The sequence below is a fragment of the Heliconius melpomene genome, chromosome 6 (assembly GCF_056956725.1).
Source record: "Heliconius melpomene rosina isolate 202511_hmr_F chromosome 6, ASM5695672v1, whole genome shotgun sequence".
Lineage (NCBI taxonomy): Eukaryota > Metazoa > Arthropoda > Insecta > Lepidoptera > Nymphalidae > Heliconius > Heliconius melpomene.
The window spans coordinates 1,571,813-1,589,877 of NC_140394.1; the positions used below are offsets into that span (position 1 = coordinate 1,571,813).

The 18,065-nt window shown below is 32.7% G+C and overlaps 2 protein-coding genes across 3 annotated transcripts; both read left to right on the forward strand.

Moving 5' to 3' along the window:
• The first annotated feature begins 45 nt into the window (after positions 1 to 45).
• On the forward strand, positions 46 to 5,912 carry LOC146538020 (uncharacterized). Its single transcript, XM_085186786.1, has 11 exons — positions 46 to 191; positions 663 to 812; positions 1,482 to 1,578; positions 2,152 to 2,281; positions 2,472 to 2,562; positions 3,158 to 3,320; positions 3,815 to 4,204; positions 4,283 to 4,393; positions 4,546 to 4,725; positions 5,245 to 5,321; positions 5,496 to 5,912. The coding sequence occupies exons 1-11, from the start codon at positions 69 to 71 to the stop codon at positions 5,736 to 5,738; spliced, it is 1,755 nt and encodes a 584-aa protein (XP_085042912.1). The 5' UTR covers positions 46 to 68; the 3' UTR covers positions 5,739 to 5,912.
• An 824-nt stretch (positions 5,913 to 6,736) lies between these two features.
• On the forward strand, positions 6,737 to 17,913 carry LOC146538021 (katanin p60 ATPase-containing subunit A1-like). 2 transcript variants are annotated; one of them, XM_085186784.1, is made up of 9 exons: positions 6,737 to 6,997; positions 7,188 to 7,438; positions 13,168 to 13,394; positions 13,831 to 14,303; positions 14,929 to 15,108; positions 16,092 to 16,234; positions 16,543 to 16,652; positions 16,735 to 16,861; positions 17,121 to 17,913. In XM_085186784.1, the coding sequence occupies exons 2-9, from the start codon at positions 7,284 to 7,286 to the stop codon at positions 17,317 to 17,319; spliced, it is 1,614 nt and encodes a 537-aa protein (XP_085042910.1). In that variant the 5' UTR covers positions 6,737 to 6,997; positions 7,188 to 7,283; the 3' UTR covers positions 17,320 to 17,913. The 2 variants fall into 2 exon arrangements, with proteins under 2 accessions (XP_085042910.1, XP_085042911.1); XM_085186785.1 differs by having other exon boundaries at positions 6,752 to 6,890.
• The last annotated feature ends 152 nt before the right edge of the window (positions 17,914 to 18,065 follow it).

Sequence of the window (18,065 nt, forward strand, 5' to 3'; positions counted from 1 at the left end):
TTCTGACATTTGCTGTCAAAATTTTATCAGAATTTGGAAGATGTTTATCAAAATTCAATGTTAATAAAATGCGCTATATTTTAATATTTCTAATTATTTTATATTTTAACGTAAATTGTAATGGATCAATCAATTATTGTGGTGCAAGAATGTGCGATTACACAAATTCCCATACGTTTTGTCGTTATCCCGTACGTTCGTTTGTATTGTAATAATTTAATTATTATTTATAATTTAATTATTATTTATAATTTAATTATTATTTATAATTTAATTATTATTTATATTGCTTATAAAAACAATTCCCGAATAATTTTTTGAATTATTTTTAAATTTATTATTTAGGCGCCTATAGATCTAGTAACAAAATTTATTTGTTAAGTTTACTATTTAGCTAATTTTAATTTAAGTTAATTCATGTTTTAAATCACAATTTAAATGAACTTGTTGTTCGGTTGAGTTTAGGCCTTTGTGTCGCAGTGTAAAGGTCCGTTGAGTTTCGCCCCTCAACACGCTACGTCCCTATTTTCGGCGAAGGCGCATTCGGGCGGGAAGTGGTAAACGGAGTTACTTAACTCTTAAGTTAGGTCCTTGCTATATGACACAGCTCGAAACTGAAACGAAAATTAACATTTTTAATTATTACTTTTATTTTGTAACAGTCAGGTCCAAGCACATCTTGTATGGGATACATAAACAGTACATTATCATCCAAAGAAAAGTATAGAATCTTAGCACGATTAAATCAACGACGTAGTGATATAGCGAGAGGTGTGAGAGGATGGCCTGCTGCTGGGGATATGTTGAAATTGGTATACTCAAATTGTTTTATAGACTATAGTGATATTATTATTTGCGTAATATCAAAGTATGCGCTAGGTGCATTATAATGTACGATTATTTTAACCTGGCCCTCTTTAAGGAACGAGTGAATAGGTACTACCTAGGCAAGCATGCTCCACCTTCGTTCGCATCGTCACTTACCACCAGGTGAGATAGCGGACAAATGCTTGCCTATCAACGATAAAAAAAAAAAAAACTTAATATAACAGTTAATAAAAATATTATTCACAGATAATGGAAAAGAAAACATGGATTTCGAACTAGGTATATGAAGTTGTCGTGGTGTAGGAGGACAAGCGTGCTATTGTAAACGCGTTCACTCAGTAGAATGAAATAAATATTTAATATTTTCATCTCCTCACTCTGGTAACGAGACAAAGCGCGGCGAGTTGAGCTCCGCTACTCCCCACGCAATGTCTCGAGAGTCGTGAGTTCGGAGTAAGGTATGGAACAGAAGTGTCTTTATGGGAATGGAGTGTATTAACACTATATTCTCAGATTCTTACCGCCTACCCTGCTGTGTGCGGGATATAGCGTGAAGCCAAAAAACACTATCGGTATGTATCCCGTATAATATCCGCATATAAAAGGGTAGCCGTTGTCCACTACATATAGCTATATATGTCTTATACTTGTAGCGTTGGGTGGAAGAGTTAGCGAGAGAAGCACAGCGCTGGGCCGATCAGTGTAAAGAACCAAGCGTGCCCGAAGAACATGATCTTTGTCGCGATTTGTGTATGATTTTATTTTTTTTAATAAAGAGTGATTTTAAAACAAACTTTATATATAGAAGACCGTCGTGAAACAGTAGGGCGGTATCTAATTGTAAGCGTGATGGTTGTGGGTTCATTTCCAAATAAGAGGAGTATTATTATAATGAAATTATTTTTATTTTTATTTATATTTTTTTGAAATTTTTCTTTCTTTCTTGAAATTGGGCAGAGAGGCAATTTTTTGTTTATCTTAAGATTAGATTCTCTATTCTAACCTGAAATATGTTGGGTAAAAGCGTGAAAAAGCTAAAACAATGTACCTAAGTGGAATTTAAAAATTTGACATTAATGAGGGAATGATTATGTGCATAAGGAATTTACCTCTAATTGCTTAGGCTGAAGAGGCCAAAAAGTGAAGAACACCGTGATTAACCACTTTTTTTCACTTTTATTGTCTGAGTGTGTGATTGTCCATTTTAAATTTTGGGTGGACAGTAAAGAACTTACTTGAAACGATATTGAGATGACATGAACATTACCTATACATAAAAAATCTATGTAAACGTAAAAATGATCTAATTTCCTAACAATTTAGACTCTATATCGGTCGGGCAATGCATAGCATCAGTAGTGGGCGAAGCACCAGGCCTTCGCCCGGAGACTATGGTCGACATGTGGTATATGCAGAGCGTGTATTACAAGGGGAATATCACATATTATGTGCCGTAAGATAATTTATATATATATAGAAAGTAATTTTATTTATTAAAACACTTATAATAACTAATTTTCTAAGGATAACTGAGAAGTCATATTGGCGCTCACAGCGTTTCACTATAAATGCACAATTTGTTTCATTTGACATAATAATAGTTTCTTTTTCTTCAAATTTTTACTGATCGCTCTTATTTTCAGGTCAAAAAATAACTATAAATATTACGGAGATTTTGCACAATTAAGTTGGTCGTGGACTTATATGGTCGGCTGTGGAAGGATCAGTTTTATGGTATGTAATAATTATTAAATATATTCATTTAAATTTAGATGTTATAAAAATACATCCATAGTAATCACATAAATGTCTGTATATATGACCATCTCCATATAGCACAACGCAAACTGCAACTTCTGACACCATTGCTGCTAAAAAACGCACTTTACTTGTAACTTAGTTAATGCGAATTACAAAACTCCTATAAGTGCTAAAATCTTTCAATCAAGGGAGATTTTGCAGAGAATCTATATATTAAGTTTCAGTTTATTATATTAATATTGAAATATTAGGCTGAGTAGGTAATATAAACGAGTATATTTGAGTGATGAGGCCAGTCGTTGCGCAGGCGCACAAAGTGTGAATGTAAACTTCATTTGTAGTTTCAGTACACGGCCGTGGAAGTGAAATCTTTATTTAAATTTATATATTCATTTTTTCCTGGTGTTGAGGCAAAGCGCGGCGTTGACTTTCGTAACTCAACACACAATACCATCTGAATTGGGCGGAAAGTGGGGAACGGAGTATCTTAGCACTAGGTTCTTTTTGCCTACCCTGCTGTGTATAGGACACACTGATGTGAAGCTAATTATGTTTTATTTTTTCATAGATACCAAAACACGGGCATCTTCGTACAGTACAACGCCTGGTGTGTAACTTCGCGCCGCGCGGTCCGCTACCACTGCGTCCCTTATGGTCTCCTGGTCCCTCCGCGTCGATGTGCCCATCGCGGTCTATACCAGATGACGATTTACCTGAACTGTGTGATTTTCGTAAGTTTACTTGTGTTTATTATTAAGCATTTGAGGCTATCGTAGAATAATGGGACGTTAAGCTTGAGGATTTTGGGTTCGATACTCTATATGTATTCGATATTATATCAATAATTTTTTTTAATCTTCATTTCCTCGCCCTGATGAAACAGACTGCGGTGTTTAATTTTGTTAATAAGGCAAGAAGTGAAAAGGATGTGAGGAATTCTCTTTGCCTATCTTACTAGATACAGTACAGAAATAAAAAAAATATAAAATAATTTATTATACTTATGAAGATGTAAATGTGTTCGTATATGTATCTACAAGTGGATTTCCACAGTTGTTTGATTGTTCAGGAAACTTGGAAATACCTTTTTTATGAGCGTCTATAATATTTTTTAACAAATCTTGTAATTTGGCCATTTAGTCTTGTTGGAAAATTAATAATGAAACAGGAATTCTTCATTCTTCTCGACATACTTTTATTCAAAGAACACAGGATAATATTTCAGGATACGATATGGATGAAACATACGATCAAGATAACAAAATGACGCTCGAAGAACATTTACTATTAAACACTGTTATGGAAATCGAAAAGAATTCTTCTACAGATAATTTAGGTGTTCTTGATGAAATATATTTAACCAAATTAGCTGTGGCTACTATGGAAAATATTAATTTCACACCTTCATACAATTTAGTACAAAAACGAAATATTGGTAATACAAACACTAGTGACTTAAATTTAAATAATATTTCAACTATAAATGTGAAAACAAATATTCATATCAAAATACCTAATTCGATCAAACCAATAACTAGAAAACGACATTTTGTTGGACGTCCAAAACCTTATAAAATGGAAGATCTAAATGAAGTTAATAATCAATTAACTCCAAGTAAGTTATATTACATTTAAAATGAAATATTTTACATATTATATGAAAAACGAAACTAAAATATTGATTATGTTGCAGATGACATTGTTGTTAGAAAAACAACAAGGATGTTAGATGATTATGGCGATTATGAGTTTTCTGATGCAAGAGATACAACAATAAGAGTAAATACAACAATGATTTTACATGGTACAATATTTAGATCTTTAATTTAATATTAATAAAAGTAAAAGAATTATTATAATAAATATATGGATTGTTTAATAAAAGGAAATAAATAAAAAAATAATACGAATGTAAAGAAATATGGCCCACTTAAAGAAAATTGAATTCTCTTACAGGAAGTAAAACTACAAAGAATATAGAAAATGAATTAACAAGTGAAGTTTTTAAAACAGAAGATGAACCTTTATTACCTTTTAGTTTGAGCACTGAAGATTTAAATTTATATAATGTGAATCAAAATTTCAATATTATGACAATTCTAAATAAGACATTGGACGATGATATATTTTACGACCGTAAGTCTTATTTATACCAAAGAAAATAGTTAAGTTTTTTATAACGAACAACATATTTGTTCAATTCGGATTTATGGTTAAGCTTGGAAGATGATTTTGATATTTGGAAAATACAATTGTTTAATATTTTCAAAGCAATACATTAACTTTTAAATTTAGAATTGAACTTAATGGACTTCATGCAAAATATTTAAGAAAAAATATATAAATATGTTCTTACGTTTAGGTTTTATACACGTCTTTTACACCTATTTCTTGGATACCCTCGTGCTCGGTTACTCAATTAAGTTAGACTTTACTCAATATTTGAAATTAAAAATATAGTTACACTGTTCTCAGGGTATTTTATTGGGGAACGGTATGTCTTAACATTAGGTTCCCCTGTTCTCCCTGGAATCCACCCAGTCTCCTGGAATCCGGGATACAGTGTGGAGCTAAAAATCTATAGCTATATTCCCTTTTTGATCTTTTGATCTGATCGTATTAGTTTTTTTTGATAAACAACAACATAATTCACAGCGGAAACCGTACGACAGTTAGAAGAAGCATTAAATCGAATGGAGAATCAGTCATCACAACCTACGCATTCAGGAAAGGTACAATTTATCTGAAAAATAATTTATATTTTTAAGCATATGTTCTGCTACAACCTGTCGCTGTTACAGTTGCACGCTTGTGACCTTGTTTCACGACTGGCTTCGTGAAGATAAAAACTTAATAATCGAAAATATCGTTTTACCTAAAAATTAATCAAAATTCTTTCATTATAGGTTCGAAGAGAGTTAAGAAATCAACCAAATGAAAACATAAACTTACAGAATAATTTAAAGGAATTGGAAAAAAATAAATCTTTAGATAGAGGTCCGATGTTAAACATGGTGTTGAAATATTTACCTTATTTGAAACCTTACGAGAAAAGTATAATGGGGCAAACTACTAATAACAGTATTGGCAGTAAATTGAATTACTTTGTATTAATTACTGTATTAACTATAGGAAAAGTGGTCCAATAATAGGATACAATGTTGTCGTATTAAAAAAAGACATTAATGACAAATTACTATGTATATATAGAAAAAAATAGGCATTTATTGTGTTGTTTTTTTGTTGTTTTTTTTATAATTATGGCTGTAGTGTTCTAAAGAAAGTATAATATATTCGCAATTATGTTTCAGTCTATGACAAAATCATTATTCCTAAAATATGTTTTTACCTTTGTCTTTCCTTTATTCCTTGCGACTAAACGCTGATATCATTTTATTCCTTGAAGTAATTATTGTATTAAGTGACCTTCTGCTCAATTTTGGATGATATTTGTATGACCTTGATCTAATTTTTTATGATAAGCTTAATCCTTCCAATAATAAGGTTCTTAGAATTTTAGTAAAAAATATAACAGAAGAAACTAAATATGATGTTAAAAGTGAGGTCGTGTTTCTATAAGGAGCAATTCATACTTTTAAACGTAATTTAGATTTTTAGTGTAGCTCAATTTAAGTGTTTTTACCTGTGACTACTTCAAAAAACGTAGATGCGTAATTAAAAGTATATACCTCATTATTGTGATTTTACCCATATATGCATCTATGAACATAACAACATTGCTGCTTTGAGACTAATGGCGCGGAGGCACATGTATAAACGCCACAGTTTGTGGGTTCGATTCTCACTCGGGGAAATGAATTATTATTTATTAATATCTTCATTTTTTCGTTCTGGTCACAAAGCAAAGCGTGCCACTCAATACGCAATGCCTCTAGAATTCGGCGGGAAGTGGGGAACAGAATGTTTGAAAAGTTAACACTAGGTTCCCTCTACCTACCCTGCTATAAACGGGATACAGCTTGACGCTGAAAAAAAAATATTACTAGTGTAAATTCAATTTTGTCGCCATCGAGTGAACGTTGAACGCGGGATATACGAAAACAATGTAATTATTCTAAATTATACATACAAACTGAGCCATATTGCAGACGGACAGACACTTGTATATATAATATATGAAGTAAGGTAAATACGTTTACAACGGCCAGTACAATTAGGCCACCGCCGGTCATCGGCCGCAGTCGCGATCGCACCGTAGCGTCGTAGACACCTCTACGCTACGTAGTACCGCGTTTCATAATAAATACGATTTTCAATATTAAATTTTATATTTTTTATGTGTATGTGTAATTTCTGAAAATTTTTTGGTGTACTCTTAGTATAAAATTACATTTTACGTAGATTTTCTGTTATACAGTTTCTTATTTTGTCTTTCAATTAAGAATTGGTTGGTATTATTTATATTGCTTTTTTAAAATATTTTTTTGGTATTTATTCTTTAATATTTTTGCATACTTTTTACAAAATTTATCTCTAATTTTTTTTTAAATTATCTTATTCAAATATTCAATACTTGATACTCTATATATCAGTTTATATACCTTCGTAACTAATATTATATATTTAAATAAATATAGGCAAAAGATATGAAAAATAACTTGATGTAACATTTAAATTATGTAAAAGATATTTTAATATTTAAAAAGTAACAAAAACCCTACAATACATATAAAATGTCAAACGACATGAAGTCAGCGTCTGTCGACAACACCCGCTCTTGGTACAGGCGGGACAACGATGTGAAGATTGAATTTGGTTTCGGAGTACCGGTCAGTTTAGGAGCTATGTCCGCTCATCCGGTGTTTCACTCAGCTTGGGATATTGGGTGGTGAGTTATTTGTTTTGAATATATAGTAGTGTAACCGTGGTGGTTGTGGATTCGATATCCTCTCGAGGCAATTAATTATTTTCATTTTCCCAATCTGTTAGGCAAAATGTGGCGTTGAGTTCCGCCGTTCGGTTGATTCTATAGAAAATTATTGTAAGTTAGATGTTTATATTTTTATTATTTTAAATACAATAGATTTTACTAATTAACACACAATTTCTTTCAATTTCAATTGCAAGTTGCAAATTTATGAACAATATGGCTGACAGCTATATTATTATTGTGGATCATAAAATATATACATATATATATAGGAAATATGTGTAAATAAAAAAAAATAACAACTATTTACAAGTATCGTTAAGCTAAATGAAATTGCCAGCTTTTGCATGTACTGGTATCAATGATCAAAATATCAAACTAATAAGGACAATCATAAATATAAGGCTCTTCGGAAAAATATACAGAATCTGAAACTTTTGAGAGCTCAATATATTTGAAATGAAAAGTCTAGATAAGTTAATAAAAAAAAAACTCATTTGTACAAATATGAGTTGCTGTAAATGAAGTACAATTAAACCCCACAGATAGTTTTCGTCTCGTTTTCTAAAGAATAAAGTGATATTTACTCGTGTTAATATACAGTAAATATCACTTATATATTACTAGATATTTTAATGTTGCTATCTTCTGTATTGTAGTACCGAGATCAAGAATAAAATGAGACCAAATGTTAAAGTAGCAATTATAGAACATACAGTACCTACACAATTTATTGCTATAAAAATTATGAAATTGTAATTTTAATAAAATAAATGTAAGCGTTGTGTAAGCGCGACGGTTTTAGGTTCGATTCCCACTCCGGGAAACGAATTATTATTTATTAATGTATTCATAAAGCGCGGTGTTGAGTTCTGCTGCTCAACATGCAATGCCTCGAAAACTAGGCGGAGAGCGGGGAACGGAGTGTCTTAAAACTAGGTTCCCTCTAACCTGCTATATATGGGAAACAGCGTGAAGATGAAATAAAAAAGTGAAAGTGAAGGTATATTCAAAATGTGAAAGTGCATTCAAAACGGAATGAACACTTTGTTGAAGAAAGACAATATCTAAGTACAAAATTATTCTTTTATTGAACATTATTATAAAATTAGCTTCACAGCAGAGGCAGAGGCAGAGGGGCCCCTGCGCTACGACTGTCCTCAACATTATTATTATACTGCAACATATTATTTATAAATTTGAATCAAAGTAAAAAGAGTTTTAGAACCCTAAAATAGAAGTTTTCTCCAATCAGCTGTTAACCAGTAAAATGACGCATAATTGTCAAAGGGTCTTTATTATTTTTTTCTATACATTTTATGTGACCTGCTTCCACTTCCTCACGCGATGTTTCGCGATATGACCACTAATTACACACTTGATTTGAAAAACATACTTGAAAATTGAAGGACGATTTCATTTATTTTTTGTGCTTAAAAGAAATAAAGATATAAATTTATTGATACTTAAAAACATTGATATTCCAAATAAAGAAATATAGTATAGCAAGATTTGTATCTGCGTTCCTGAAATTATTCGCTCGACCTTGTACCACTTGCGCTATAATGCAGTCAAATATTAAATGCTATGATTGATCATCAATTTTTATGAATAATGAAATATTTACAATTTTCACGAACGAGGCAAAATGCGGCGAGTTTCACCACTCAACACGCAATTCCTCCAGAATTCGGCGGAATATGGTTAACGGTAACACTAGGGTCCCTCTACCTAACCTGCCACCTGCGGGTTTTCAGCTTTACGCTGTGCAGCTGAAAAAGAATATAAATTAATATAAATAATTCTACTATGTTAACTTTTTTATATATTGCGCAAGCAAAATATTTTATTTGATACACCAACTATAAACGAAACAAAACTACTACAATAATATTATTTAATCAAGTTAAAGGCAACAATATTAATTAGTTTACTTTATTATACACAGTGTAGTCTAGACGAGACGTCAGTAACGGTGGTCATGACAAAGGATTACGAAGCGCATTAAAAACTGTAAACTATCGATTTATTGAAACTGACCGTGTAACTGACTGTAGCATTGAATACTCTTCGGGAATAATGTTAGATGTAATATTAAAATCTGAAAATTTGTGAAGATGAATGTTTGTTCCACTTTCACGCAAAAACTACTGAACGGATTTATATTAAACTTAATATAGCTTTTATGTACATCTGAATATCACATAGGTTAGTATAGCATAGTAGGCGGACGAAGCTGCGAGTGGGTCGTTAGTGTATTTATAAATTCTACTTGGCGGAGCCAGTAAGGCGAAGTTACCCCGTCCACAACTTTCCGCCCATTTAAAGTAAGTGACGGGACGAGACATGGCTGTAATGGCGTCGCACCGAAATGGACAATCACAGGACAGGACAGGAAAAGGCATAGAATTACGAATTGTATACAGAATTCAAATATTATTAATTTTCGTTACATAAAAAATTACTTTGACTAAGAAGGAAAATACCTTAAATTTATTTAAAGATCTTCGCAATAACAATGTTAATAAAAAAAAACGAATAATAAACGAATTAATTGAAACAATTGTATCAAGTTGGACCATAACAAGCAATTTGCAACGGTCTGTATAACGAGTAACGACCTCTAAACCGACGATGATTGACGGCACTAAAATAAATTAATAGGATAGATATAACCTTAGGACAGATATAACGGGTTTATTCCTGGCGCGGGTCTGTTCTCATTGCTTTAATGAAAATTGGCGCGTGGGTCTCCTAAGTGGAGTAGCTTTTGTTGTTCAATTGTGATTTCCTTTTATTTGTTAATTTATTAATATATAAATTATTTTTTAACAAAAACAAAAACCGACTTCTAACAACGAACTAAAAAGGGAAAAATAATTATATAAAGATTTAATAATTTTGAAGTCGGTGCCGAGTAAAACAAACAGGCTTAGTAATTAGATATTGTAGTAAAGGTGTTGTAGCATTAGTTACGATTTTTAGTGATGGGTAGATCTTAAAATGATGCTTCTTGAACGAGTGGTGATGGTGGTGGTAGTGGTTGTCAACGAGTGGTTGTGATTGTTCTATGTAAAACTTCATTTAATTAGCTATTATTTTTGTGCAAAGTTACATTTTGGTATATTGACAAGAACAAACATAAAAAGTATTCGGGTGAATTCGGAATCTCCCTTTTTTGAAGTTGGTTGAAAATGAGAACATCCTCTTTTTTGAGATTGGTTGAAAAGAAATGCAACGATCAGGAATCTCACTTCTGACATCAATTTAAAAAGTTTTTGCTTGTAACTATTACAGTATAATTAATTTTTGACCAAAAAAAACAAACTTTCTCAATTTTCTCCGGATTCCATAATCGAAACCTAACCAAACTTTCACCAAATTATCCTTGAAGTGTATCCTTTCAAATAAAAAAAGAATCATCAAAATCGACATTGAGTTATTCGGCTATTAGTCGCGCACATGCATAATGCAAATTTAAGACTTATGTGATTTTCTCATGGATACCATTGTCAGACATGGACCAAAAAAAATGGGACCATTCGGGAAGCTATACCTTTCAAATAAAAAAAAAATATCAAAATCGGTCCACCCAGTTAAAAGTTATGAGGTAACAAACATAAAAAAAAAAATAAATAAATAAATAAAAAAAAATACAGTCGAATTGATAACCTCCTTTTCTTACAGAAGTCGGTTAAAAAAATCATCTTCACGCTATATAGGCAGTTAAGATGCTCCGTTCCCCATTTTCCGCCGAATTCTGGCATTGTGTGTTGAGTGGCGAAGCTAAACGCCCCACTTTGCCTCGCCACCAGAGTGAAGAATTTGAAATAGAAATTTAAATAAATATTTCATTTCCTCGAATCGGGATCGAATCCACAAACAAAAGACAATCTTTACTGTCTGTGTAAATCCATACGTTATATCTATATATATTAAATCGAAAGGTCACTCACTCATCACGAAATCTCAGAAACTACATGTGCTAGGAATCTCAAATTGTTCATAGGCGTTATTTATAGGACGTAGGTGCTCGCTAAGACGGGAATTTGCAATATTCGACTTCTAAGAGGTTGTTTTTGGGGTAGAAAGTTTGTATGAAACTTCGTTACTACAAATGCTAGGAGTCTCAAATTTTGGACGTCACTTATAGGACGTAGGTACTCATGGAGACAGAAATTAATAATAACGTAGGTCACGCAGGCGCAGCCGCGGGCGGGCCGCTAGTGTTTAATATATTTCACTAGTAATAACTAAACTGACCTGACTTCTAATATTATGACTTCAATAATCACTACCATTAAAATAACAATTTAGTCCACACTAAAATATTAAAGAAACACACCATTTAGATATTCAAATATTCATTACTTTTATTTTAGGTCTTGTAATTTCTTACGCACCAAATGACCATACCACGATAATCATCAACTCTGGCCCTGATAGCCTAATAACCTTGTTTGAGGCCACCCATAGATAATTATTGAAAGGACTTGTGCCTTTGAATCCTTCAAAACCTTTGTACTGTAGGGTTGTTGTCCTCTAGGCCTTTGACACACATCGCCTGTAAGCTTACCCCACTTCCGTCAACGGACAGACAAAGTTAATCGACCCCAGCTCGAGTACATGATACTATAGTTATGGTCTATTGTCTTCATTTAGTGTTCTTCCTGGTTTAAAGTAAAATGCTTAGATTTTTTTTGCAACTTTACTTTTGTTTTTTTTTTGCATTTTATTTATGGACAGTGAATGATTTTAGGTAAGGCGGAGAATATCTTGTAAGACGCTTCTTAAAGTATTATAATACTTTCTAATTTATTTTTACCTAAGAAGGTTATTAAGTTATACTTCTTATAGAATCCTTGATTTCTATTGCTATTTCTGTGAAGGTTATATCACAAGTGCCTTATGCAAAGTGGGTCACTAATGTATAACGATAAAAATCCGTTTCATATAAAAAAAAGAATGAAGTGACCTTCTGTAGAGAAATAAATATTTATAGTACACCTATTACTTGTTGGCATAAAGCTGTTATTCCTTTGTCAATAAAATATTTTACTCTACGCACAATATGGCGGACGTGGATTTCCGCCCGTTGTCATGGCAACGCGGTCATAACAGACCTGCCAAAAACGTTGGTCAGCTAATGACACAATTAACTAAAATGTATTCATGATATATTATTATATATGTATGTATAAATAAATTTTATAAGGGTACTTATGTTTTTTTCTGGATTGAAATTTGCGAAACGAACCATGGACTTTGCTTTTGGAGATAGCATCATTCCAAATGTTAGGGGCTTACGCCAGTTTTTCCAGCATGATCCTTTTTTTGGGTATGTAAGGACAAATTAAATACCTGAACTAAATGATTTTTCAATAATTTAGTATTAGTTCTTCTGTAAAATACATTAAACCTGTAAGTAGCGTGCTAAAAATATAGTGTGTTGTTTTTCCGAAATAATACATGTGAAAACCATATTCATTCTGATGATGAATAAAAATAGACGAACGATGGATCTGAACATGAATCACAATAGACGTAATTATGAATGGTGGAGGAGGTACTTGCCCTATGAATTTATGCAATCCTATACACTCAAATATCTATCTATGTTTTATTTGTAAGGACAAAAATATGTGTGTATTAATAATTTATATACAATATTTACGTGTTTTTTATAGTCCGAGTTCTGGCTTCCATCAAATGGCCAGAATGATGGATCGCATGATGTCCGAGAGTCTACAGCCATTCGGATTTGCGAGGCTTTCAACACGTCACGGAGGAGATAAGAAAGACGAGGGCCCTCCCCGAGATGGATTGAGGACTGAAAACACCGATAGTCGAAGGGATAAAACCCGTAATGCTAACACACATCACGGTAACGGAACAAGACATCCTCCTACACAAGGTATTAATTGTTTTAAATTAATATTACGAAAAAATATATAAGACCACGACACGGCGCAGTGGCACTGCCGTGTAACTTAACACGACAGTTGTGGGTTTGATTCCCATTAAGGAAAATTTAACTCAATATTTTTATTTCCACATTCAAGTAACAAGACAAAATGAATTTCGTCACTCAATACATTGTGTCGAAAATTCCGTGGAAAGCGGGAGAGCGGAGTGTCTTAGCACTAGTTTCTATTTGTCTACCCTGTTATATCCGGGATACAGCATGAAGCGAGAAAAATAAATATTTAGATTGAAATTTATATTCGTACATCATAATATTTCAACGCCACTTAAAACGAGTACGCCGTTCGCGTACACTCGTAAGCGCCAATTAGTCTATGCTACTATTGCGTTTCCGGTCTGTTCATTATTCCAACATTCTATTATAGTTGTTCGACCAACTCCTGTGAATAAGTTTCAAGAGCAACCGCCAGAACAGACAAAACCAACGGACCCTACTACGGAGAAGTGGGTTGGGACGCTTCGGAAACGAGATCCTGATATTCAACCGACTCTGCCATCGATTATCACTCGAAAGACGTCTTCGACATCGTCTTTAAGTAGTGGAAGAAAAACTCGATCAGTCGAGCGTGTACCGAGAACTAGGCGACAGTTGGTGCCAATAAAACCGATAGTACGGAAAACTGATGTTCCCGCTGAAGGAGATATTACCATGTTGGAAAGAGATGAAAAGGTGTTTAATACTTCAGGCTATGAATTACATTTAGTTGAAACCCTTGAAAGGGACATTTTGCAGAAGAACCCGGACGTGCGTTGGAGAGATGTCATAGGGTTGGATGATGCTAAGTCTGTATTGCAAGAAGCGATGGTGTTGCCACTCGTGATGCCGGATTATTTTAAGGTAATTCGTAGTTATTGTTTTTCATTTAAAATTATTATTTACGTACGTACGTATTGTAATTTATTATTCTTAGCAATTGAAAATAAAGTTGTTAATTATGAAGTGTTAAAAATTAAAGTGAAAAAAATACTTTATTTTATTAATATGGTCTTAAAAAAGAGCACATAAAGTGAAAAGCATAATTTAGTGACCAAATTCAGTCTAGCCCAGTTTAAAGCGGCGATTCGCGTGACCGATTACATCGTTCTCAGTATTCGCATTCACGCTTAATAATTCTTACATGGCAACTGAGACTGGAAAGAAAATAACCAAAAGTCTATTAATATTTTTACATAACATATGGAAGATTACGTTTCTCACTGTATACAATTTTTGTTGACTGTGGGTTCATATTCCTTTAACATAGTCGATCCGAATGTAGCTAGATTTTTTTATTTCCCGCTCTGGTGGACGAAAGGTGGCATTAAATTTAGTCTTTAAATACGCAGTGTCCTAAATCCAGGAAATAGAGAGTATCATAACACTGAGTTCTCTTTGTCTACACTGCTAAATACATACATCCCTTCATTGCTTGCAAAAAAATTAAAAGGTAATATAAATTTCATGTCATTTCTTTAATTTACAGGGCATCCGTCGTCCATGGAAAGGTGTCCTGTTAACTGGGCCACCTGGAACGGGAAAGACGCTCTTAGCGCGCGCGGTAGCCACTGAATGTAGGACAACCTTCTTCAACGTGTCGTCTGCCACTTTGACTTCTAAGTATCGTGGGGATTCGGAAAAGCTGGTCCGCCTTTTGTTCGATATGGTAAGATTTTGCATGTTCTTATTTGGTTTTTTAATTTTATTTAAATTTGACCGCTTAAATTTAATGTTATATTATAGCCAAATACATTCTGATGTATGAAGTACAAGTAAAGTTTCATCTAAATCCGTTTAGTAGTGCTGAAAGTGGAACATCCATTCATCGCCACAAGCTTTATTTTTGAATATTAGTAGTTGCCACTTTGTAGAGATTGTAGGATGACATTCATCGTTAAGCAGTGTTAAGTTTTGATTGTAATGTATGTAAAAAAAACATAAATATGTGTTTGCTTTTTTTATATGTGAGTCCGTATGTGACAAATGTACATACACATATATCCGAATAAATATAAACCTATATTTTAGTTATGTCGTATAGTTTGTTTACTCTAACTTGGTTAATAAAAATATAAAAGTACTAGCGGACGTGCGCAGCTTCGCTTGCGTAATTAGGGGTGAATTCTAATAAACCACGAAACATGTTTTCAATGAAATATTTTTAAGAGTCCAAATTTCAAATTTTATAAAAATCGGTGGCGAATTAAAGATTTTTTCATAGAAACTTTCCACCCCTTATTTGCACCCTTAGGGGATGAATTCTAGAGAACCATGAAACATGTGTTCAATTAAATACTTTTAAGAGTCTGAATTTCAAATTTTATAAAAATTGGTGCCGATTTAAAAAAAAATCTATACAAACTTTCAACCCCTTACTTGCACCCTTAGGGGGAGAATTCTAGAAAACGGTTTTATAAAAATCGGTGCCGATTTAATTTTTTTTCCATACAAACTTTGAACCCCTATTTCACCCCTCTAGGATTAAAATTTTACAAAATCCCTTCTTAGTGGATGTCCAGATTACGAAAGGAAACCTTTGTCCAAATATCACGTTTCTACGCACAGCGGTTACGGCTGTGCGTGCGTCTTACCTCAGTCATTGAGGACAATTCCTTTTATATATATAGATTACTAAATTTCCAATCGCAGGCAGCCTTCTACGCTCCCAGTACAATATTCCTGGATGAAGTGGACTCGCTCTGCGCTGTCAGGGGTGCCGATTCCGAACACGAAGCCTCCAGACGTTTTAAAGCGGAACTTTTGATACAAATGGATGGATTGGCTGCGGCTTTGTAAGATTATTTGATTAACATTTATATCATTTAAGAGATTTAGTGAATTTAGTGACTGAATTCTTATTATTATTACGTTATTTTTGCATGTGTCTAAGTAAATTAAAATATTTTTTTTAGTTTAATACATGATAGTGGGTATTGCTGTTTATTTTTTATTTGATATATATTTTAGTAAATTTTAAATTTAGCATTATTTAAATTCATTAATAATTTATAAAGAGTTCTGCTTATAAAATATCCTTTCTTAAGCTTTAACAAAAATGGGTATACAATATATTTTTATTTATTTAAACATTTTGTTAAAGTAATCAAGACAAAGTTATAATGGTGTTGGCGGCGACGAATCACCCGTGGGACATCGACGAGGCTTTCAGACGACGATTTGAGAAGAGGATCTATGTGGGCTTACCTAATGGTATGTCTTAGTTCCAGTCGCACGTTGTTCCCCAGCGCCACGACATCCTCGTTGACTTATTATATTTTTTATTTTATTTCAGAGGCCACAAGAGTAAAGCTTTTGCGGCTGTGTCTAAGAGAAGTGGTGTTGAGCGACGACGTTGATTTAGAACAAATGGCTAACAAGTTGGACGGTTATAGCGGATCTGATATCAATAATCTTTGCAGGTAAATAAATAAATACAAAAAATTGTCTTGACTTAATGTTGATTGTCTATACACTAGATTTCCTCTGCCTACCCTGCTATTTGCGGAATACGGCGTAAAATTAGAGAAAAATAATATTTACATTCTTTCTAATAGGCAGTAAGTGGAAAACATTTAAGTACCGATCTCCTCCTACCTTATGATACTCGTATTTCTGAATACAGTTAAATATTTAATACAGTTAAATATTATAGTATATTATTTATTATTTTATTTGCAGAGACGCTTCAATGATGACAATGCGTCGTAAAATAGCTGGAAAAAGTCCAGATCAAATTCGTCGTTTAAAACGGTCCGAGCTAGATGCGCCCGTTTCCAAACAAGACATCGAAGCCGCCATTGAGAAAACGCGGCGCACCGTCACTGAAGCGGATGTAGCGCGTTACAACACTTGGATACAGAAGCACGGCTGTTCCTAGCGCAGGGCTAAAGCGCTTAAAGCGCTTTTGCAATGTTTGAAGGCATAATGGAATTGACTTTTAAAATATGGAATTCAATGTGTCGTGTTGTTTTATTTATTATCTGTGGAATTTTATGTGGAAATAAATTTGTATTGCTATTATTAATTTTTTTCGTGTTTGGGTAGTTGTGATCTATAATAACAATTATAATAGTAAATAATAATGAGAAAAAAAATTATAACTACACGAAGTAATCAACACATCTTGTATGGATAAAATAAATATCAACAAATGTTATTTTTTCGATTAGTTATCTTTGGATATTAATAAGGCTTAAAAATTTTCATAAATAAATATATATGGAGTATTAATTATTATGCAATTTTATATTTATTTTTTTGGTTATAACTATTATGTTTCTTTTAATATTAATTCTAGATTTTTTAGGGAATATACCTATTAAGTAGTTAGATTTTGTACGTAACTTCAGTTATGAAAATATAATAAATTATAAACGTATTTAGCAAAATACTTAATTAATACAAAAATGTACCTATACGATCGGTTTTTAAAATATTACCGATATTATAAATAAATTTACATCATAACAAAGTGTTTTTTTTTCCTCTTAAACGGATTCTGAGATACTTGATCGGTGCGTTGAAAGCTACATTTAAATCTTATTTGACATTCTAATATATATCACAATAATAAAAACGCTTATCGAAAAAATTAGAAAAACGTAGCGAAAGATTGTAGTGAAT